The 23,302-nt window shown below is 40.2% G+C and overlaps 1 protein-coding gene across 1 annotated transcript in view; it reads left to right on the top strand.

Annotated features, from left to right (window-relative positions):
* The first annotated feature begins 1,058 nt into the window (after positions 1–1,058).
* The window catches only part of LOC108711159 (mitogen-activated protein kinase 12), a 45,106-nt gene continuing 22,862 nt past the window's right edge, over positions 1,059–23,302 (top strand). Inside the window, exons 1-4 of the mRNA XM_018252605.2 lie at positions 1,059–2,002; positions 10,395–10,524; positions 13,211–13,269; positions 19,721–19,832. Of these exons, the coding sequence (XP_018108094.1) occupies positions 1,878–2,002; positions 10,395–10,524; positions 13,211–13,269; positions 19,721–19,832 (426 nt within the window). The 5' untranslated portion in view covers positions 1,059–1,877. The remainder of the gene's footprint in view (positions 2,003–10,394; positions 10,525–13,210; positions 13,270–19,720; positions 19,833–23,302) is intronic.

Below are 23,302 nucleotides of genomic sequence, written 5' to 3' on the forward strand. Positions count from 1 at the left end.
TGCAGTGCCGTAATGGTTTTATCATGGAAACACACAGAGAGTGGAGCAATCCTCTTGATTCAGGGCAAAGCAGAGGGAGCATCCTTTTAGCCTATTGTTGGGTAGTGTCCAGGCCTGGAATGGAATAAGAAATAGGCCCTGGCATTCCAAGTACTCAGAGGCCCAAACAGCCCACACAATGTTGAATGTTTATGGCAAGTCTGGACTGGGAGTCAAAATAGGCCCAAACAGCCCCCCACCCACTAAATAGTGTCTGTCTATGGCCAGGGTCAGACTGGAGCCTTGGGGGCCCACCGGGACTGCAAAAGGAAGGGCCCTCCTGCCATCCCTGGTGTGTGCATGCACGAAAGATGAGCTGCGCGCAGGATGTGGTCTTTGTGGGGCAGCTGGGGGAGCAGGTCTGGGCTGGTGGGGGCCCATGAGGGTTGGGGCCCACTGGGTTTTTTCCTGGTGTCCCACAGAATTCACAAATTTCCAGTCCACATCTGGTAGTGTCACAGTGCTGTATACAGGTTGGCTTTATACATTTAGGGAAACAAATTAACCGGCACACAGGCATATGTTTAGCATGAAAACCTTGCTTTATTGCAGTGCGGAAGTGCAACGTTTCGGGGCCACGTTCTTCTTTACACATTTAGGACCGGTCTGTTCAGGGTGTCGCACACGAACATCATTTATAATCTACCACATTCAAGGAAATCATGCTTCCTTAGGGCTGGGCCTGATCCTTATAGTTAAATCATCCCCCATTACAAGCCTCTAATTTGTTGTTCAGCTGTCTGGCTTGGAATTTTGACTGCTATCTGGTTGCTAGGGTTTGATTACCCTGGTAACAAGGAAGGGGTTTTAAGTCAAACTAGTTAAGCAACGCCCTTCAACCCCTGCATGTGGTATTGTGAAATATATCCCTTATTCTGCATTTTTTTCATTCAATGATAAAAGATTTTATTGCTGCACTTAGGCCCCTGGTGGCAGCAGAATGGTTGCGCCCCTTGTAGCCACGCCCTTGTTTCCTGACACAATGGGACCTTTCATTACATGAAATTGTGTCAGAAGTGTCTGCTTCTGCCTGCGGGGAATAATAACAATAGGCTGGGGGGCTGCTTGGCCTCCAGGATCATTTGCAGCTCGGCGGGGCCATTAATAACGAGCAATTGAAGTTTCCAATACAAAAGGTGTTTTGTGGGGTTGGAAATAACCTGGGACTCCTCTATATCACATGGACACAATACAACTTTATATAATGGCACAAACGAACTCACAGAGAAACTCTGTCATCTACTTCACAAGCTTCCGTAATAGTGATAGTAAAATCCGAGTCCAACCCTTCCAATGAATTCGTCACGGTATATGAGAGTAAAAGGCAACATTATGGCGGTGCAGATAAAAGGCAATGATCGCCTCACCGGTAGCGAAGGGTCAGGACACGTAGAAACGCCTCAGCAAATTCCTATCCGCATTACTTGCCAAATAACTTCAGGACTGTGAGAGCCTCGAGCAGCGAGCGGGTTAAGAAGTAATCTGAGCACAGGCGAAGGGAGGGGAGAAGGACTGGCCGGGTCACGTGACGGCACAAAGCTCCGGCTCTATATGGGAAATACTTCCCGTCACTGGGCAGCTACTGTGCAGGCTGAGGGTGCGGGAATTACACAGAGTGGACAAAAGGAAAACGAAAGTGGAAGGCGAGAGCTGACCGAAGACAGGGATATACTGCGCTACGTTAAAAAGGCAGCGTGCCCCTCATGGTGAATAAGAGCAGGACACGTGTGTAGCGCTCACCGCTGTGACATTACTGTACCTCTCTCAGCAGAGACGCCCTGTACCCGCCGTCAGGTGACTGCAACCCACACGCACCGGAGCAACAGGAACTCACAGCCATGTCCACCTCCCCGCTGCCCAAGAAGGGATACTATACCCAGGAGGTGAATAAGACCGTGTGGGAGGTGAAGGAGAGGTACAGAGAGCTGCTGGCTGTGGGCTCGGGAGCCTATGGCACTGTTTGGTAAGTTGCAATGCTCCTCCAAATATCACTGAAACTTCCTCTTCATCCAAGGAATACAGGCTCTGAGCCATATGTGTGCCACCCTGCTGCAATAACACTTTCATATGGGCTCTAGCACTGTGCCACTGTGAGTTAGGCTTTATTATATAGTGCATGGGAGAGAAACAAGCCAATGATATTGCTATAGCACTCTGCATTCGTTTCCATACCTGCCAGCTAGATTACTATCAGTTTGCTCAAATGCTTCATGCACCTGAAATGCTGCAGCACACCCAGAATGGCAAATAGGACTAACTAACCCACAGACAATTGCTCTGAGGCTAGAACGTGGCACACACAAGAATAGCTTGTGCTCAGCTTATGTGGGTATTCCATATAGGTTTGCCAGAAATGTTGTTTTACAGGCTTCCAAATGCAAAGTAATGCAACAAATAGGTCACATTTATGTAGAGCACTTGAACAGAAGTAAATGATATTTATTTGTTGGCACAAATTGTCTAGGGGCTGGGTTTGCTCCATCCGGAAAAATGTGTCCTGTTTTCTGTGCCTTGAGTCATGCTTCAGACATTGCAGCTAGCTTTGGCACAAACACCTGTGTGTATAGAACAGGGGTCCCCAACCTTTTTTCACCCATGAGCCACATTCAGTTGTAAAAAGAGTTAGGGAGCAACACAAGCATTAAAAACGTTTCTGGGGGCACAAAATAACGGTTGTAATTGGCTATTTGGTAGTCCCTTTGTGGACTGGCAGACCATTAAGAGTCTCTGTTTGACAGTAGACCTGGTTTCATGCAACAATAACTTGCCTCTGAGCCAGGAATTCAAAAATAAGCTCCTGCTTTAAGGCCACTGATAGCAACAGCCAAGGGGTTGGTGAGCAACATGTTGCGCCCGAGCCACTGGTTGGGGACCACTGGTATAGAACCACAGCTATACTCCCATCATTATAAGACCTATGTGACATCTGTGCAGCGAACATGCAGGTAAAGGCATCCCTTTAACCATCCTGGAGTTTAATTAACATCCTCAAAGCGAAACATTGTTAAATATTACGTTTTATAACTCATAATACCCCTTGACCAATTACATAAGACTTCTGAGCCCACGGATTGATGTGTGGCACAAGGCAAAGCTGCAGAGAATTATAGGCAACATGCCTTGTTTGTATGTTCCCTGCACTATTGCTCTATGGTAAATACCCACAAACGTTGCATCTTCTCTGCTGGTTTATACTACAATAAAATGGTGCAGATGAAATAAGATCTCTATACCTTTTACAATTTAAGCTGTCTCACTGGATTATGTAATGATAGTATTATCACAGGACAGTGCTTTTTTCATATTTTGTGGTCCAATCAAACATTTGAAATGTGTCATTTTCCATAAAACACTGGGGATTCTCCATGAACTTTATGCTCTCTGGGTATTTTATCTTTATCATTTAGTGCATACACATTCATTTAAAGCCAAATAGTAATTTTCTTTGTTCAGTTACCCATGCCCTTACTGCAGGTGTGGAGACCTGTAACACATTCTCCATTCTGTTTACTTCAGAAACACGCTTGATAATTGATGATTTATAAAGGCGTGTATTTTCTTTTCATTACATTAACTCCATTATTTTTATGGTGTCATCAAAGCAAGTGATTGGGAAACTTTTGGTGGTATTTGCAGTGCTAAATGTAAAAAGCAGCCATGGATCATTTTTTACACACTACTTTCAAGTGGCGACTTCTTTTTACTGAATATCTAGGCAAATTTTCTAGCTAAAGACTGACCAAATTGAGGCCCACTGACTCCAAGTGATTTATATGTCCCACCCCCAGCCTGCTCAATGTCTGCATAGATCAGTCTGATCTATATTACTTAAAAAATATATGAAATAAAGAATAACTGCACAACAATCAGGTGAACACTGGCAGACGTTGCTTAAGTGTACCTTTTCATGGGTAATGTTTTTTAAAGGAATTTTATTTTTAGTTTGTTTCATCAGACTTTGTGCAGCCTGCTTAACTAGATACAGTCAACATATTGTGAAATGGCTAACTAAGTTTGGATGTTTTTTAACTACAGTAACAGACCTCCCATTATACCCTCCTAAAATAATGGCTACAAATAATCAAAATTAAATTGGGTCACTCGGAAAAAAAATTAGTGGGTTACTTGGAAAATCGGGGCCCCCATCACTTTCTTCTGTACATATTATTGCTGATATGTTGATTAGGCCAAATTGTACATGGTCAAGTAATTTACCTTTCAGCATGTATAGTTTGTATCACACAAGAATGTATGAGTGGCAGTGCAACAAGTGCTGGTGCCTGCGTATTCTGTGCTGGTAATAGAGGGAATAACAACCTGCATGTTTGGACTAATAAAAAAACATCGTAGTGATTTTCCAGCTGTTGTTAAGGGGCAGCTGGAGGTTTAATAATCCTCTGTAGAATCTGTGATGTGATGACCAATACTATTTTTTTATTCCAATGCCATGTTTTCCTTTATGCACATGGCAACATTTTGGGTAAAGAAAGCCCTCCAAGCTTTCCAAACTATTAAAGGGGATGTTCACCTTACAAACACTTTTTTATTCAGTTCAGTTGTTTTCAGATTGTTCACCAGAAAGAATTCAGTTGCTTTCCATGTTTTATTTTCTACAGCTTTTATCCAAAATTTAAATTTAACGGGGTTGTTAACCTTTCAACACTTCAGTTCAGTTAGTTTCAGACAGTTCACCAGAAATAAACACTTTTCCCAATCACTTTCTATTTTCTATGTGTGACCGTTTTTCTAATATTGAAGTGTAAAGTTTAATTTTTCACCTTCTAAAACAGCTCTGGGAGGGGGGGGGGTCACAGCCCTTTAAACGGTTCTAAATTGATACATTTAGGGTAAGTCCACACAGGTCGCTTTGGGGAGATTTGGTCGCTAGGCGACTAATCACCTCGTTTTTGCGGCGACCAATCTCCTCAAACGCAAAAAGCCATGGAAAGCTGAAGAAAAAGCATGTTGAAGCTCATGTAAAGGGATTCTGTTATGATTTTTATTATGTCGTTTTTGTTTCTAAATTATACTGTTTACACTGCAAATAATTCACTCTACAATACTCTACTCTACAAGTGTAGGCAGCCATCTCAGGTCATTTTACCTGGTCATGTGCTTTCACAAAGAGCTAGCACTTTAGGATGGAACTGCTTTCTGGCAGGCTGCTGTTTCTCTAACTCAATGAAACTGAATGTGTCGCAGTGGGACCTGGATTTTACTATTGAGTGCTGTTCTTATATCTACCAGGTTGCTATTGCCTTGTGTTAGGGTCAGGGCACACAAGCAGATTCGGGAAGATTAGTCGCCCAGCGACAAATCTCCTCTTCTGCTGGGCGACTATTCTCCCAAACTGCCTTCCCACCGGCTAAAATGTCAATCGCCAGAAGGATGGCACTCGGAGCAATTTGTTTTCCAAGTCGCCCGAAGTTGCCTTGTGAGGAAAATTCGGGCGACTACGGAAAACGAAGTATTAGTATTAAATGTCAGTAAGCGGTATGGGGCTGTTTTTCAGCATACGGTACTGGCAGACTTCATGTGATTGAAGGAAGGATGAATGGAGAAATTTACCGGAACATTCTTGATAAGAATCTGCTGCCATCTGATCAAACAAGGGTGGACATTTCAGCAAGACAATGATCCCAAACACACAGCCAAGGAAACTCTCGGTTAATTTTAGAAAAGGAAGATAAAGCTGCTAGAATGGCCCAGCCAATCACCCAGACTTGAATCCAATTGAAAATCTATGGAAAGAACTGATCAGAGTTCATAGAAGAGGCCTTCCCCCAGAACCTTCAAAATTTGAAGACGGTTTGTGTGGAAGAATGGGCCAAAATCACACCTGAGTGATGCATGTGACTAGTTTCTCCATACAGGAGGCATCTTGAAGCTGTCATTACAACAAAGGCTTTTCTACATAGTATTAAATAAATGTCAATAATCGTGTTCAATACTTATTTCCTGTGTCATTCCACTTTATTACACATACCTTTATTTATGGACTTCTTTGTTTTGATTTCTTTGTATGTGTGGATTACTTGAGTTGTTGCCAACATCTGGTGTAAATTTCATTTCAATAGTTTAGAAATATATTTACTAAGAAAACCATTGACGTGTTCAAAACGTTATTTTTTTTCTACTGTACCTTTAAATTCATACTGTCCCTTTCCTGTGGATAGCACAGAAACCCACAACACATAACTAAACACCTTAGCGACCCCCTAACAAGTATTTATAAATGCTAACATAACCAGGACATAACAGGCTCACCTCCCACAGGCAGAGAAGGGCAGGCAGAGTATGGCAGCCACCGACAGATCGGGGTAGGCAGAGTATAGCACACACAGGCAACAGAAGAGGAACAGTACATATTGTACTACGGGGGTCCACAACCTTTTTTACCCATAAGTCACATTCAGATGTAAAAAGCAACGGGGAACAAAGAAAGCATGAAAATGTTCCTGGGTGGTACAAGTGCTGTGATTGGCCATTTAGTAGCCTCTATGAAGATTGGCTGCTATAAGAGGCTCTGTTTGGCAGTACACCTGGTTTTTATGCAAATCAGAAATTCAAAAAAAGGCAACTGGTTTGAGGCCACTGGGAGCAATATCCAAGGGGTTGGTGAGTGACATGTTGCTTGTGAGCCACTGGTTGGGGATCACTGCTGTACTATATATATATATATATATATATATATATATATATATATATATATATATATATATATATATATATATATATATATATATATATATATATATATATATATATATATATATATATTGACTCCGTGATGGTGCTGCTTTTACAGTCTGTATGAGGTGTGAACAGGTTAACAATGCAGGCATTTACAGTCTGAACATGAGGTGTGAAAAATGCAGGGTCTTGCAGGTGTGGACAATGCAGAGAGGATTACAGGTATGAAAAATGCAGGTCTGTTACTAAAGTTTATATAAACAAGCTGCTCTATAGCTATGGGGGCAGCCATTCAAGCTCAGGATACACAGTAGATAACAGAAAATTTCTGAAGTATCCCATTGTATACTATAGAGCTTATCTGTTATCTGCTATGTATCCTGTGCCTTTTTTCTAGTTTGAATGGTTGCCCCCCATGGCTACAAAGCAGCTTGTTTATATAAACTATAGTAGTCTTTCTGAAGCAAACACCAGTTTTACCAGTGCAGCATTACGGTACATTATATTTTCATTACTTTAAAACACTTTTATTTTTTTGGTGTTACTGTTCCTTTAATTAACAATCAAGCTAGAAATGCTGCATATTATGTGTTGAGATTCTGTTCTAGCCCATGACAACCAATAAGATGCTTGCATTTAAACAGGTGACTAGTAAATTCTACCTGCACATTGGTTGCATTACCCCAACTGAACATGTGAGTGGCACTGACACTCTTAACAATATCCAAGACGGTGACCCGTTGAGCACCTTGAGCACAACTTTGAAGGGCTAAATAATTACTGTTACAGAGATTCTGAAACTTTTGGCTGGTGCAGTAAGTTCAGTATACCGTAATAACTTTGTTTCTATGAATATTTGTTTCTAGGGTTTAGTTATCTTTTAACCTGTTATTCCACATTTTTATCATAATGCTCACTTAAATGGGTTGTTCACCTTTTGTATGGTGTAGAAAGTGATATTCTGAGACAATTTGCAATTGGTTTTCATTTTTTATCATTTAAGGATTTTGAGTTATTTAGCTTTTTATTCAGCAGCTCTCCAGTTTACAGTTTCAGTAATCTAGTTGTTAGGGTTTAACTCCCCTAGCAACCATGCACTGATTTGAATAAGAGACTGGAATATGAATAGGAGAGGCCTGAATAGAAAGATGAGGAATAAAAAGTAGCAATAACAATATTTGTAGCCTTACAGAGCATTTGATTTTTAGATGGGATCAGCGACGCCCATTCGAAAGCTGCAAAGAGTTAGAATAAAAAGACAAATAACTATAAAACTATAAGAATAAATAATGAAGACCAATTGAAAAGTTGCTTAGAATACTAAAAGTTACCTTAAAGGCGAACCACCCCTTTAAGTTTCATTTTGTAATTATCTGTGTCATAAATGTTTGCTTTATTGCATTATATTAGTACTCAAGGAAACAACTACTGTGATGCATCATTAGTATGCAGCAAGGAATAGAAAGTAGCATTATGGCAGACTGTATGAATTTATGCCTACTATTAGATGTCTATTTTCAGCAGATTAAACTGTAAAATCCAGAGGTTGTAAACTTTGTCTTTCATTGTTAATTGCCATTTGGGTGTAATTTCATGTGAATTATGAAGAAAAGTGCCACCCAAAGCAGACCTTGTTCTTGTCACATTGAGAACTTTTAGAAATTGCTAATTGGGAAAAAAAGGATGAAATTACATTATTGATTTGAAAATAATTTCTATGGAGAACTGAAATGGACCATTACAGCATGTGTTATTGGTCCAGTGAGAATGAGACAAGCAATCATAAGTAGTGGCAGATTAGGATAAAGGCAACCCAGCAGGTTGCCCAGGGCCCATAGTTTGCTGACGTCGCTGACGTCGTCCTTACTGCATTATTGTAGCCCTCAATTAAAGGGGCAGTTCACATTAACAAAAAAAAACTTACCATTTTCACATTTTTCTAAAATTTAGATTTGAAAATGAATTCAGTTCATTTGCTTCCCTCTCATGTAAACTGTGTAAGCCAGGTCCCTCACTTTCTAAACAGTTGAAACTAGTTGTTACATTTCTCAGCAGTATCAGAGAAATACTGTATCAGCAACTAAAGTAGCAATTGTAAGAGTTGCTATGTTACAGCTTTAAAAAGTTCAGTCGGATAGCATGTTAGTATGAGATGAGGTTTCTGCTCAAAGGGCATCTATCATACAATAATTGTTTCATCCACCAGAGGTGTAAGCAAATAGAGCCCACACTCTTATTGGAGGAAATAATACTGTGAATTTGCTCATTATGTGTGTGTGTGTGTGAACTGGGGATGCATCAACCAATCCCATCTCATTATTGGCCCTCCCTTTGGTGAGAGAAACAATATTTTTATTCAGCAGCTCTCCAGTTTCCAAATCCATCAATCTGCTTGCTAGGGTACAAATTACCCTTGTAACCATGCATTGATTTGAATAAGAGACTGGAATATGAATAGAAGAGGGTCTGAATAGAAAGATGAGTAATAAAAAGTACCAATTAAAATAAATTTGTACCCTTACAGAGCATTTTGTTTTTAGATGGGGTCAGTAACCCCCATTTGGAAATAGTCAAACGGAAATTCAAATAATTCAAAAACTATTAAAAATAAATAATGAAGACCAATTGAAAAGTTGCTTAGAATTGTTCAACATACTAAAAGTTAACTTAAAGACAAACCACCCCGTTAAGCTGTTACTGGGAAGTATGAGAAGAGAAAACAAATAATTTGAGCTTTCATTTTGAAGAATGGTAAAGAATAAATGTTAAGAATAGTGATTTATATTTTGGGTACACTGCTTGTGATGCGGAACAGTCCCTTTAACAAATGTTGATGTTGTTAAGGCCTAAAGCTTGAGCTAGAGCCCTTCACTAGCAACATGCACTGGATGCAATTTACTTGCAAGGTCCAAGTTGTAATTAAGCACTAGAGCTTCGTGTAAAGCATGCATTTTGATTTGAGAAAGAAAAATGTGATAAAACAGAAGTAGCCTAGACTTTCCTGTGAGAATCCTGCAGACATCTATAATATATATATTTACAGTAACATATATTTTAATTTTAAAGTCAGACTTTCTCTTACAACCACTGTAAATAGTATTTTATGTATATGTTAAGATTAATATTAGGCAAGCCACTATTTCTATGGCATGTATTTGATGAGCTGGCTTTAAACCAAGATTTTACCCATATTTGAAAGGGAGAAGTATAACAACCTGCAAATTATATATTCGAGAACCATGCATTTGTAGAAAGGATTATGTTTTGAAGGGATGATAGGCTATTCTGTTCAAAGGTTTATTAACACTCCTTACAGAGAATGGATATTAGTTTAAAAGGTTGAAATCTGAGTTTGGAGCAACCATTTTATTTCCTATATATATGTTGCTTTATTTTGTTGAATCCAGAAGCAGATCAGATAAATTGCTAAATATGAATTACTACAAATTATATGTTAGCCATGTACAATCTGGCAGACTATACCTCCAATTTGCGGTGCCTACAAGTTGCTTGAGAACTGCATGAAGCAAGGTTACTGTGACTGTAAAATATATATATTTTTTAATATATATAAAGTATTCGTATTCTAGTCCTAGAGGCAGGGCAGTGGCATTACTATGCAAAATCTACTTGTACAATCATTGCGTGTTTGTCTGTTACAGCTCATCTCTTGACACTAGGACTGGAACAAAAGTAGCCATCAAGAAACTGTACCGTCCTTTTCAATCAGAACTCTTTGCAAAACGAGCTTATAGAGAGCTGAGGCTTTTGAAGCACATGCAGCATGAAAACGTGAGTACCTGAATGAGAAACGCGTGGCAGAGCTTGGCCTGTTGTTAGTGCGTGGGTGTGTGTGTAACAGTTAACTCTACTTTCAAATTACTGAAGAACATGTTTAACATTGATTTTGATGTTACAACTCAACATCAGCTGTCCCTTAAAGTGGCCATACATGGGCCAACCACATATCCTGTCTGCCCAATCAGCTCATGAGCCAAACGAACAGAGAGCATAATAATAAGCCGCATACTGCATGGGAACCTTCCTATGGTTCTGAATGTTTGCATAGCACGGGTGAACAATCAGAACAGCGGGTATATGAAGAGGAACTGCAGTTCCTCTTCACGTCTTCATCTGCTGATGTACCATAAATTGACTAACATGGTTCTTTTTAGGCTCTCTCATATTCATCTCTAGCCATTCATTCAAACAACTTCCTGGTTTCTGAACAAAATGCTTTTTTTTTTTTTTTTTTTTTTTTTTTAAATACAGACCAATTTTTTTACCAGAAGTGAAAAGGCCAATCTGTTTTGAGGTTTTCGAAATATTGGGTCTGACATTTAAGTTTTTATCAGTCTTTGAAATCCTATGTCATCTGACCTTAGAGCTGCTAGCCACCTTCTCTCATGAACTACAATATGTTGCCTTTAAAGGAGAAGGAAAGCCTTCGTACACTTGGGGGTGCCAAATGTTAGGCACCCCCAAGTGATTGTATTGACTTACCTGAAACCCGGGGCCCATGCTCCTATGAGCAGAAATCTGCACCGGCCCGGAGTTATACCAGTGAGCAACACAGAACAATCCACTTCCATCTTCCTCTTTCTTCAAATTTCCCAGGGGCAAATGCATGCACAGTTGAATGAAATAGGATTTTTTTTTAGTTAACGTTTGGCTTTTCGTTCTACTGCGTATGCGCAGCCGCACGAAGAAAAGAGGAAGACAGAAGAGGATCGCTCCATGGTGCTCACTGGTATAACCCTGGCCCGGTACAGTTTTCTGCTGATAGGAGCAGCGGCCCGGGGTTTCAGGTAAGTCAATACAATCACTTGGGTATGCCTAACATTTGGCACCCCCAATTGTATGAAGCCTTTCCTTCTCCTTTAACGCTTCTCATGCTGACTTGCTTTAAGACTGTTAACCACGGGTGGATTACAGGTACCCTGACAGCATGGTTAAAGCCACACACTCTCTACTAATCCCTACTACACCACCAAGACGTGTTAGATAATCAATTTCACATATACTGGGTGATTGATCTAAATTATATACATACTTGTGAAGAAGATCAGCACACCAATTTCTCTTATTAGTGATTATTTATTCCACTATGAATTCCAACATTTCGATCCACATTTGGATCTTTATCAAGGATAGTGCACAGTGGAATAAATAATCACTAATAAGAGAAATTGGTGTGCTGATCTTCTTGACAAGTGAAGAGATATACATATTCAACAATTGAAGAGTTAGTTTATTTGATCTGATGCATTATCTTCTCCCATTTCCAATAATCATCTAAATTCTTTTCTTTCTGCTTACAATATAAAAATATTCACAGGTGGAGATAATTGACAGACACATGCTAATTTCTATGATACATGTCGATTCGGGGAGATTTAGTTGCCTAGCGACTAATCGCCTTGTCTTTGCGGTGACCAATCTCCCCGAACGCCTTCCCTCTCTCTTGCGCTGGATAAAATGAAAAATCGCCTGCGCTAAAGCACACACTAGGAAACTTCAGGCGAGTTCGGAAAAGGAATTGCCGCGTATGCTTTAGCGAAGGCGATTTTTTTCATTTTAGCCAGCGCAAGAGAGAGGGAAGGCATTCTGGGAGATTGGTCGTCGCAAAGACAATGCGATTAGTCGCCAGGTGACTAAATCTCCCCGAATCGCCCAGTGTGCCCCTACCCTTAGGCTGGTGGAGAGGGGATGTTTATCATTGCACAATTCTCTATTTTAGAGCCATGGCATTCAAAATGTCTACCACCACAAAATGCCCCAACACACACACACCCATACTTAAATGAGAAATGTGCTACCTGAGGAGGGTGGTTATTGGTTGGAAAAGCATCAGCAGTTCTGAGCAATACCTGGATATGGAGAGGCAGCTCATTTCCCCTTCAAGTAAAAGGGCTTATTCACCTTAAATTGAATGTTTAGTATGATGTAAACAGTGATATTCTGAGACATTTTCTAATTGTTCATTTCTTTAAATTATATAGCTTTTTGTTCAGCAGCTCTCCAGTTTGGTTTGGAGTTATCTGGTTGCTAGGGTCCAATTTGCCCTAGCAACTAGGCAGTGGTTTGAACAAAAACTAGAAGATTTTTAAAAAAAAAAAAGATATTAGACAGTTCTAAAAAGCAACAAAAACAATAGCATTGTAGCCTTGCAGACCAATAGTTTTTTGATGGATTTTTTTTTTGAATTCTCCTTTAAGTGAAACACTGCTTTTTAACAAAACTAGGCAGGGACTAGAAGCTCTTCTCCAGTGAAATTATCAGTGTAAAAATATGGACGGATTTGTGCTGTCTTCTGTTCTACATTTGTATATCATTTTACTTCTAAATAAATTTACCATGTCTATTGCTGACACGTTTTTACATTTGCCCACCTACATCCAATTGAAATTGTGCACAAAAAAAAGACAAATAAAAATATTGTTTGAGCCTGTTCAGTAATATTCTACATTTTTTACAGGTAATTGGATTATTGGATGTTTTTACTCCAGACACAAATTTGGAAAAATTCAATGATTTGTAAGTTAACTTTTCCAAATTTTCTTATTAGATATTAATTTGTATCTGCACTCTTTTATATTTGTACTAAACCAACAGGAAACATTTCCTATTGGCCTGCAACCTGATGGCTCATTTACAAGCCTGAAGGGTGTCCTCTTGGTTGCTTATTTAGCATTACTTGCCATCTACCTTAAAATGTGAATTTACATTAAAAATGCTATGGTAAATGCTTAAACGCATAATGGGATCTATAAGCCAGCAATCATAGATATGAATCCTTAAAGGAGCATTGCAAAAGTCCTCCAGGGTCAACAGCATAAATTATGCAAAAGGGTGTTCCAATGAGAGCTGGCCTCTTTGTTTACATTTCATTCTCTATACTTGGTTTTATAGAATAGTTTCTGAAGAAATGAATACATGAATCATTTAAAAAAATGTTTTCTAGTTCTGAAAAGCTAAGCTACATCTACTTCTGATGTTTAATTATGGTGTTAAATTGGCAAGCATTATTGCACAGAAATCCAAATATATTGGATAACCACAAGATGGCTAACCTAGAACTGGTAAGGATGTTTATCTTTGGAAATAAAGATTTGGATGCCTTATTTGGAGAACAAAATATTAAATAATTGAATTATATCTCAGAACTTACTTTTTCAACTTAGAGTATGATTTTACTGTGTGTCCCCAAATTTTTAAAGGGTGATTAAAATTATTATTGTTGATATCATGGGGTCACCAGAGGTGTTCCAGGCTTAAGCTTGTTACACACAAGACCAGTGGTTGACTCGGGTGTTTGTGACCCAACATGGCTGCCAGCTGAGGGCCCCCCACCTCAGTCTTAAGCTCCAGTTCCTCCAAGTACTGCCTAGGTCCCAGGGGACCTCAGAACACACCAGGTTTTTTCTCGGTGTCCCGCTGGCTCAGTCCAATTCTGCATGGGACAAATAAAGGAACATGAGATAGAAGAGTGTACTGATCTTATCTTGGGGACATGATCAGGCCCGTACTGGCCATCTGTAGATTCTGGCAAATGCCAGAGATAGCGGAGGCGCTGTGACTGGTGCCAAATTCAAATAAAAGGACGCCCAGGACGCCGGTTCAGTGCCCAAGTATAGGAATTGTTTGCTGCATTCCTGGGTGTTAATTCTTCTGCTTTTGATTTCTGGATTCCTTGCCTGAACTTTGACCTCACTACTTCCTGCCTGCCTTTGAACTCCAGCCTGGATATTGACTCTGTTTTCTCCTGATCCCTATCTGTACCGCAAACTTGGTCTTTTACCCATTGATCTTCCTTGTTGGTCCTGACTACTCCCACTGGGAGCCGATAGGCCCCCCTGACAGTCCGGACCTGGGCATGATTACTCTTTACAAGTACGTTAGAGGGCATTATAGAGAGATAGGGGAATCTTTTTTTTCATTAAAGATAACACCAGAGGCCACCCCATTAGACTAGAGCAGGGCGAGTCCTCTACCTTTTTTACTCGTGAGCTACATTTAAACGTAAAAAGACTTGAAGAGCAACACAAGCATGAAAAAGTCTATGGGGATGCCAAAAAAGGGCTGTGCTTGGCTATTTGGTAGCCTCTACATGGACTGGTAGCCTACAGGAGGCTCTGATTGGCAGTACATCTGGTTTTTATGCAACCAAAATTGCCTTCTAGCCAGGAATTCAAAAATAAGCACCTGCTTTGAGGTCACTGGGAGCAACATCTAAGGGGTTGGTGAGCAACATTTTGCTCGCAAGCTACTGGTTGGGGACTACTGGACTAGAGGAACAGAACTTTAATTTAAAGCAGCTTAGGTGGTTCTTCACAGTGAGGACAGTGAGGGCGTGGAATAACCCGCCGAGCGATGTTGTGATGGCTGATTCTATTGATGCCTTTAAATAAATTGTTCAGTGTAAAATTTAAAACTGGTTAAAAAAAAAAATGTTTTCAATGTAGTTAGTTAGCCAAAAATGTATAAAGGCAGGAGTGATTGGATGTCTAACAGAATGGACCACTACTTCCTGTTTTGCAGCTCTCTTGGTTTCCCCTGATTAGTTATCAGGCAGTAACCAATCAGTGACTTGAGGGGAGGCCACATGGGCCATAACGGTTGCTTTTGAATCTGACCTGCATGCTAAGGATCAATTGCAAACTCATTGAATAGTTATGTCCCATGTGGCCCCCCTTCAAGTCACTGACTTACTCAGAGTTAGAGAGCTGAAAAGCAGGAAGTAGTGTTCTGTTCTGTTAGACATCCAGTCACTCCAACCTTTATACATTACATTTTTGGCTAACTAACTATATTAGAAACATTTTTTATTTTACCCAGTTTTTATTTTCACACTGAACTGCTCCTTTAAGAGGGGCTTGAATGATTTCTTGTACAAGTATAATATCGTATGCTATAGTGATCTTAAGAACTACAGGTAGTTTAGTATAGTTATGTGTTTATTTTATGTACCGTATATACTCAAGTATAAGCCGACCCGAGTATAAGCCGAGGTACCTAATTTTGCCTACAAACACTGGGAAAACATATTGACTCTAGTATAAGCCTAGGTTGAAAAATGCAGCAGCTACTGGTAAGTTTTCCTAAATTTGGTCACAACAAAAATCTAATTAATGAAATGGCTCACTACATTCTTTACATACCTCTTACTCTGGTCTCTGAAAAGCAAACAGCTCAGCTGCTTCATTCATTTGTTCTTCCTGCTTCTGTCCTGCTTGCTCAGCCCTTTAACCCCTCCCTTCAGAATTGTCACTGCTATCCCACAGCCACAGTCCTAGAGGGTATTAACCCCTCTGCCACTACCCTTTATAGTCTCATAAATGACTTCTGTTCTGCAAGGAATTCCATTAAGTAAGGGATGACAGCCTCTTGATGAGCAGTTTATAGTGACATTTAATGTATATAACTGGACAGCTAAATTAGCACTGGTTATTTGTGTGTATAATTGCTCCAATAAGGGAAGCAGGTTACAGGCTGTGGTGGAGACACTCACTAGTAGTTATTTCTCTTCAGCCGAGCTGGGGGCAGTTGCCCAAAGAGCCCGAGGGTCCCCGGTGAGTGGGCGTTAGACTTGCATGCTGCTGCCTAATTAGCTGCACTCGTGGAAAAAAAATCTGGTACCTGCAGGCGTGGGCTGGCGGATCAGCCTGTCCCTCCTCTGTGTATGTGGGAGGCTACTGCTGCTGCCGGAAGCAGGTGGGATTGTATCGCTGCCGAACTCCATCCAGAGATCACTTCCCACACTCGCATACATGCCAGGACGCGCCGCTCCTCAAGTTAACGTGATTGCGCAAACAGTGCGCATTCATACTTCCGTCGTACAGTCTTAAGTCACGCCTCTGTACCACCCACGTCTTCCTTCTCATCGACTCCCAGGGGCGTGCGCAGAGAGAAGGCAGCGGGAGAAGGCAGCGGGAGAGGGCTTGTCTGCAGGCACTGACTCGAGTATAATCCGAGGTAGACTTTTTCAGCACATTTTGAGTGCTGAAAAACTCGGCTTATACTCGAGTATATACGGTATGTAAGTTGATTGTTCTCTTTGTGTATATATCTGCACTGGGGTTTATTTGGACAGGTTGAACTTGATGACTTTACTTACTACTACGTAACTACAGTATATATGACCTGCATTGCTCATTCAGTGCACCAGACTTTAATGAATTTGGCTAATAATTGGTCAGAATTTGGTCAAGTTGATTTACAAATGTATGTATATATGACCAGTGTATATTACTCTGCTGTTGGTAGATTGAGTGTTGGATTAATGAGAGTAAAATCTGCATTTATTCATCCACTTTGCCCCTCATTGATACAATGTGTTATGGATTTTTCACAATAAAAATGTAGTTCAACAGCAAGCCTGCTGTGGACTTAAATTTCTCACAAGCAGGCCATAGCTAACAGCTGTATTGCTCTGCAATTCACTGTTGGCAAACATTTTGTGAAATCTTGGTTTGACAAAAGTTCCCATAGGGCTAATTTACATTACTTATCCTTTTACTAACAGAAAAGACCAGAGGCATGTATTAAGACCCTTTTGAGAATTTAGAAGTAAACACATTCTTCTAAGTGAGCTTTATTGCCCAATCTACATTTTTCTGGTTTTTTTTTTTTTTTTTTAGTATAAACTTAACTGCATGTTTTTCCTTAGGCGTTTCCTAAGCGTTGTAGAGGCAGTTTATGAAATATTGGTTCTACTTAATATCTAAGACCTAAACATATTATGAATTTAGTTAGTCATGTTTCTGTCATCCTGATTGCTGGAAGTGCTGCTGTTTCTTCGAAAGTCTTTCTATATTTTAGAGCTTTTTGGATAGAAAATTTCCAAACCTGTACTATAAAATGGGAGTTCTGGAGTGCCTACATGGTGTGCTACTGTTGCCATGTATAACTGTTCTGTATTGTATCTGCATAAGTCATATCCCACACCCACCCCACATTGTTTCAGTACAGTAATGATATCATTGTCCCTTACAGCTGGAAACCTGTACTGCAATTAATTACTATTAATATAACTCTGGCATCACATTTGATTTGAACCATGTTGGGTTACTCATAAAAAGGACATTGTCAAATAAATTTGATTGGAAATCATTTTCCTGAAAGGTGCCCCATTCCTAGAAGCAGCCTGCAGCCACACAATTGATTGTCGCTTAGGCAGTGGCATTTGAAGACTTGATACGCTTGCTTGAATAAGGCTAAGCTGCCAACCTATCACTTAGTCTGCACACATGCAGTAGATCAGCAATGCAACTTCGTTATTAGCTAATCTCACAATAATTGTAAATGTTAGCTTTTGAAAATTTTATATTGTTGCAGTACATGTTCACTATCAACACGAAAAAGACAAAGGGATACTGTCATGGAAAAACATGTTTTTTTCAAAACGCATCAGTTAATAGTGCTACTCCAGCAGAATTCTGCACTGCAATCCGTTTTTCAAAAGAGCAAACAGATTTTGTTATATTCAATTTTGAAATCTGACATGTGGCTACATATTGACAGTTTCTCAGCTGCCCCCAGTCATGTGACTTGTGCTCTGATAAACTTCAGTTTACACTCTTTACTGCTGTACTGCAAGTTGGAGTGATGTCACCGCCCCCCCCCCCGAACAGCCTAACAACTGAACAATCGGAAGGTAACCAGATAGCAGCTCCTGGACAATATAACAGGGTGACTGGGGAACTGGCAGCTATGCTCTCAATCTCAGCAAGGCACCCCCGCTCCAGGTGTAGGAAATGAAGTCAAATAACAAGAGAGCTGAGAGAAAGCAAACGAAGAGGCAGAATTTGCTGCTAAGTGCTCTTTATTGCACACAACATGTTTCGGGCCCAGAGCCCTTTATCAAGACAGATAGCAGCTCCCTAACACAAGGTAACAGCTCCTTGGTAGATCTAAGAACAACACTCAATAGTAAAAGCCAAATACCACTGAGACTGATTCAGTTACATTGAGTAGGAGAAATAACAGCCTGCCAGAAAGTAGTTCCATCCTAAAGTGCTGGCACATGACTGGGTCAGCTGGGAAACTGACAATATGTCTAGCCCCATGTCAGATTTCAAAATTGAATATAAAAAAATATGTTTGCTCTTTTGAGAAATGGATTTCAGTGCAGAAGTTTGCTGGAGTAGCACTATTAACTGTTGTGTTTTTCCCATGACAGTATCCCTTTAAAGACTGTCATTTTTATACTGAAAGGGGTGGTTCACCTTTATATCAAATTTTAGTATTCTATAGATATAGATATACTGAGACAATTTGCAATTGGTCTTCATTTTTATTTTTTCAGTTTAGCTTTTTATTCAGCAGCTCTCCAGTTTGGTATTTCAGCAGCTTTAATTTCATATTGTTGCTAGGGTCAGCAACTAGGCAGTGGTGTGAACAAGAGACAGGGATATGTATAAAAGAAGGTCTACATAAAAATATAAGTAATAAAACATAACATTAACATTTTGGCCTTACAGAGCAATAGTTTTTGGCTGCTGGGGTCAGTGACCACAGCAGCCAACTTGCAGTAAAGAGTGATTGAAGTTTATCAGAGCACAAGTCACATGACTTGGGGCAACTGGGAAATTGACAATATGTCTAGCCCCATGTGAGATTTAAAAATTGAATATAAAAAAATCTGTTTGCTCTTTTGAGAAATGGATTTCAGTGCAGAATTCTGCTGGAGCAGCACTATTAACTGATTCATTTTGAAATTTTTTTCTTCCCATGACAGTATCCCTTTAATAACTGCCATGCAAATACTTTTAATAAATGGCAAATTTACGTATGTTCTTTAATGTGTGATATATCATCTTTGGAATACCTGCTACCCTCAAATTCTGGGCACACTTAAACTATTTTTGACTGTCAATGGGATGCTGCGTAGTGACTGCCCTTTCACTTATCACTTATGTGATCTGTATTTTTATGTGCTTGTGCTGTACTTCCTTGCTTCCTAACTGTCCCAATTGCCTTTATACAGTTATTTGGTGATGCCATTCATGGGTACGGACCTTGGCAAAATAATGAAACATGAAAAGCTATCTGAAGACCGAATCCAGTTTCTGGTTTATCAGATCCTCAGGGGGCTAAAGGTAATTACATTAATCCTGTTAACGTCTTTGCAGGTTGTCTTGTGGCAGATAATGTTTTTTTTAAAAAACATATTATTCCTCTTTGTAGATAATGTAAAATGTTGCCTATTTATATTGTAGTTGTAATGATATTCATTCATCTTACATATACACATAACTAAATCACACCAAACCAACACTGATAATGCATACAAGGTTGCCATATGCAACTGCTTGATAACATGTATGACATACAGTATTAGGCTGCATAAGGCCACATGCACATACCAGTAAGCAGGGCCGCCATCAGGGGGACAGTTATCCCGGGTCCGTAGGATTTTTTGTTTAGCCAGGCCCCCCCTGCTTTCAGCGTGCTGCACAGCAGCTCTGTGCTAGAAAGATTTTCTCCTATTAATATTTCCTGTAACCTCATTGGTCCTTAAAGAATAAGTCCCGGTAAATCTGCATTGAGATTGGACCCCTTATCCAATCCCTGTACAGCTTTACTGGGACTTATTCTTAAAGGACCACAAGGGTACAGGAAATCTTAATAGGAGAAAATCTTCCATGCACAGAGCTGCTGAGCAGCATGCTGAATGCAGGGGGGCCCCGCTAATCAAGTAAGTGAAGCATGGGTACCCCCCCCCCCTTAGACACTAAACCCTGGCAAGCATTTTTTTAAAAATTTGGGGGGATCTGGGCAATTTTTTTTTTTACTTGCAGGGGGGGCCCTGATCACCAATGGCTTTTTATAACTTGGGAGGGGGGGCAGGCCATCAATTATTTTTTTACTTGCAGGGGGGCTCCTGATGACCAATGTTTTTTTTTTAAAAAAACACTTTTATGGGGGGCCCTGGTCACAAATGTTTTTTTTAACTTATAGGGGGGCCCTGATCACCAATATTTTTTTTTAAACTTGTAGGGGGGCCCTGATCACCAATTATTTTTTTTAACTTGTAGAGGGGCCCAGACACGTGTGGGGGGGGGGTTACCTTTTTTAGCACTGACGTCTATGTGGTCTTTTAACTGTAGTGTGGAGTGGGCGGGATCTGGGGTGGGCGGGGCCCAGGTGGCCCTGAACATTTTATGGCGGCCATGCCAGTAAGTGCCTACTGTAGGAGTGAGGTAAGCAATGATCATCATATCAATTTTGCTATCCCTTGCAACTGTTCATTTTTAAGTGGCTTGCATTCTTTTTAGGTTATTTTATTTTTTAAGCTATGTATATTATAATTTACTTGTGATAAATCAGTATGCACTCCTGCACATCTCATTTAGCAGTTTTGGCTTGTATTACATTTGGGAATTGGTTTGTATTTTTGAACGTTTTAGCCTTCTCTCCCAGTGGAGCAAGGCACACAGTTAATTTGCTCATGAATGGCACCTCTTCGGCACAACTCAGTGATTCGTACCTGTCCTGACCTTGCCTCTATACTTTCGTTTGCTTTGTAACATATGACCTCACAAAGCACTTAGCAGAGACTAGGCACGTTTCAGGGGCTGCTGCCAGCGTCGGAGCGGGTGGAGGAGGGGCCGCATCGCTAGTGCAGTGAGCGCTATTGCGCTCGCTGCGCTAGAAGAGCCGAATATGTTTTAAAAAACTGAAATTCGGCTCTTAAAGTTACCAGAGGCGGCTTTTTGCTACCCCTGGTAACTGGCCGCTCCGTGCCGCCTGAGGCTAGATTCTCACCTTGCCTCATGGCCGGAGCGGCCCTGGCAGAGACCAAAAATTGTGAGTTATTTCTCCAAAAATAATGACCATAATATAGTTATTGGGACATACAGGAGAAGGCCTGATGCATTTCATGCCTGTTGGGGCACTTACTCATAGTCTAATTAGTGTTCCCCCAAACACTCCTTTTTAAGGGGGCTTTTTGTCATAAATCAAGGAAGTAAAATTTTCCCCTTCCCACCCCCTAATTTGCATATGCAAATTAGAATTTGGTTCAGTATTTGGCCGAATCTTTCATGAACGATAAGGGGGTTCGGGCGGATCCAAAATAGTGGATTCGGTGCATCCCTATTTATTATCCTTGGAGGAGCAAGCACTCACCCGTTGATGCTCGATTACAGAACACTTGTGCCCCCCTTGGGTGGCTGCTTGTTGCACCAACTGCCAGATGTTTGAAGTGAAATGTCAGGAGGCAGACAGGCAGTAGGCAGTAAGCTGTTTACTCATTTGAACAGATTTTGGTACAGGATTCTACTGGAGGAGCACTATTAACTGATTCTGTTTTCTGTGACAATAACACTTTGAAAAAAAAAATTATAAAATTATAAAAAAAACCTTGCATATATACACGCTGCCACTCCAAGTTTATAAGCCTCTCCTTTATGGCACCATCTAGTAAGTGTAATTAATTTTTGGTAACAATTAAAAAGAGGAGAAAATCTTCATTGTTTGCGAGTAATAAAAACACAGAACCATATGACATGTTAAAACATATTTTAATTGGACAGTTTAAAAGGTTTGCAGAGTCCTTTGACTCCTTCCTCACATTGTACCATGTTGAAGTGATGAATTCTAGAGCTTAAAGGGATATTTTCAAGGCAACATTTTTCTTTCAAAACACATCAGTCAATAGTCCTGCTCCAGCAGACTTCTGCACTGAAAGCCTAACAACAGAATAATGGGAAGGTAACCAGATAGAAGCTCCTTAACACAAGATAACAGCTGCCTGGTAGATATAAGAACAGCACTCAATAGTAAAATCCAGGTCCCATTGTGACACATTCAGTTACATTAAGTAGGAGAAACCAAAGCCTGCCAGGAAGTAGTTCCATCATAAAGCATTGGCTCTTTCTGAAAGCACATGACCAGGCAAAATGACCTGAGATGGCTCCCTAAACACCAATATTACAACTAAAAAAACACTTACTGGTTCAGGAATTACATTTTATATTGTAGAGTGAATTATCTGCAGTATAAACAATGTCATTTAGAAATACAAACAACATCATAAAAATCATGACAGAATCCCTTTAAAGTATCCATGGTGGGCGGGCGTTGTACAGATTTTCTGGAAAGCTGAAGGACTTCAAGTTACAGAATCCATAACTTTAGTTTGGAACAAGTTGTGGGAGAGCCTTTGCTGCCAGCCTCAGGGAGGTGGGGAAATTGTTCCTCTTGGTCAGAGACAGACCACAAAAGATGTCCTTGTAGCCTACACTTAAATATAAATTAATTTCTTTAGCACTGCACAATGCCAACAACTAAAGCATGTATGAGGCTACAAAGATAAGTAATATCTAGAGGCTATGGATGCATCCTGAGAAGAATATTGCCATCTAACCTACAGCAATGCCATGTTAGTGGGTTTTAAATGCTCAAATCTTTTAGCAGCTTTGAATAAAGATTTCCTTATTGCACAAAGACTCTTGGTTCCAAGCATTCCAGATAATAAATTAAATACCTATAGTGTATTTATAGTAATTGGCCACAAGCTCCTGGTTTATCAAGAAAGCTAAATATTTTGTGGTGGGCAAAATAG

This window comes from Xenopus laevis, chromosome 3L, assembly GCF_017654675.1.
Source record: "Xenopus laevis strain J_2021 chromosome 3L, Xenopus_laevis_v10.1, whole genome shotgun sequence".
NCBI lineage: Eukaryota > Metazoa > Chordata > Amphibia > Anura > Pipidae > Xenopus > Xenopus laevis.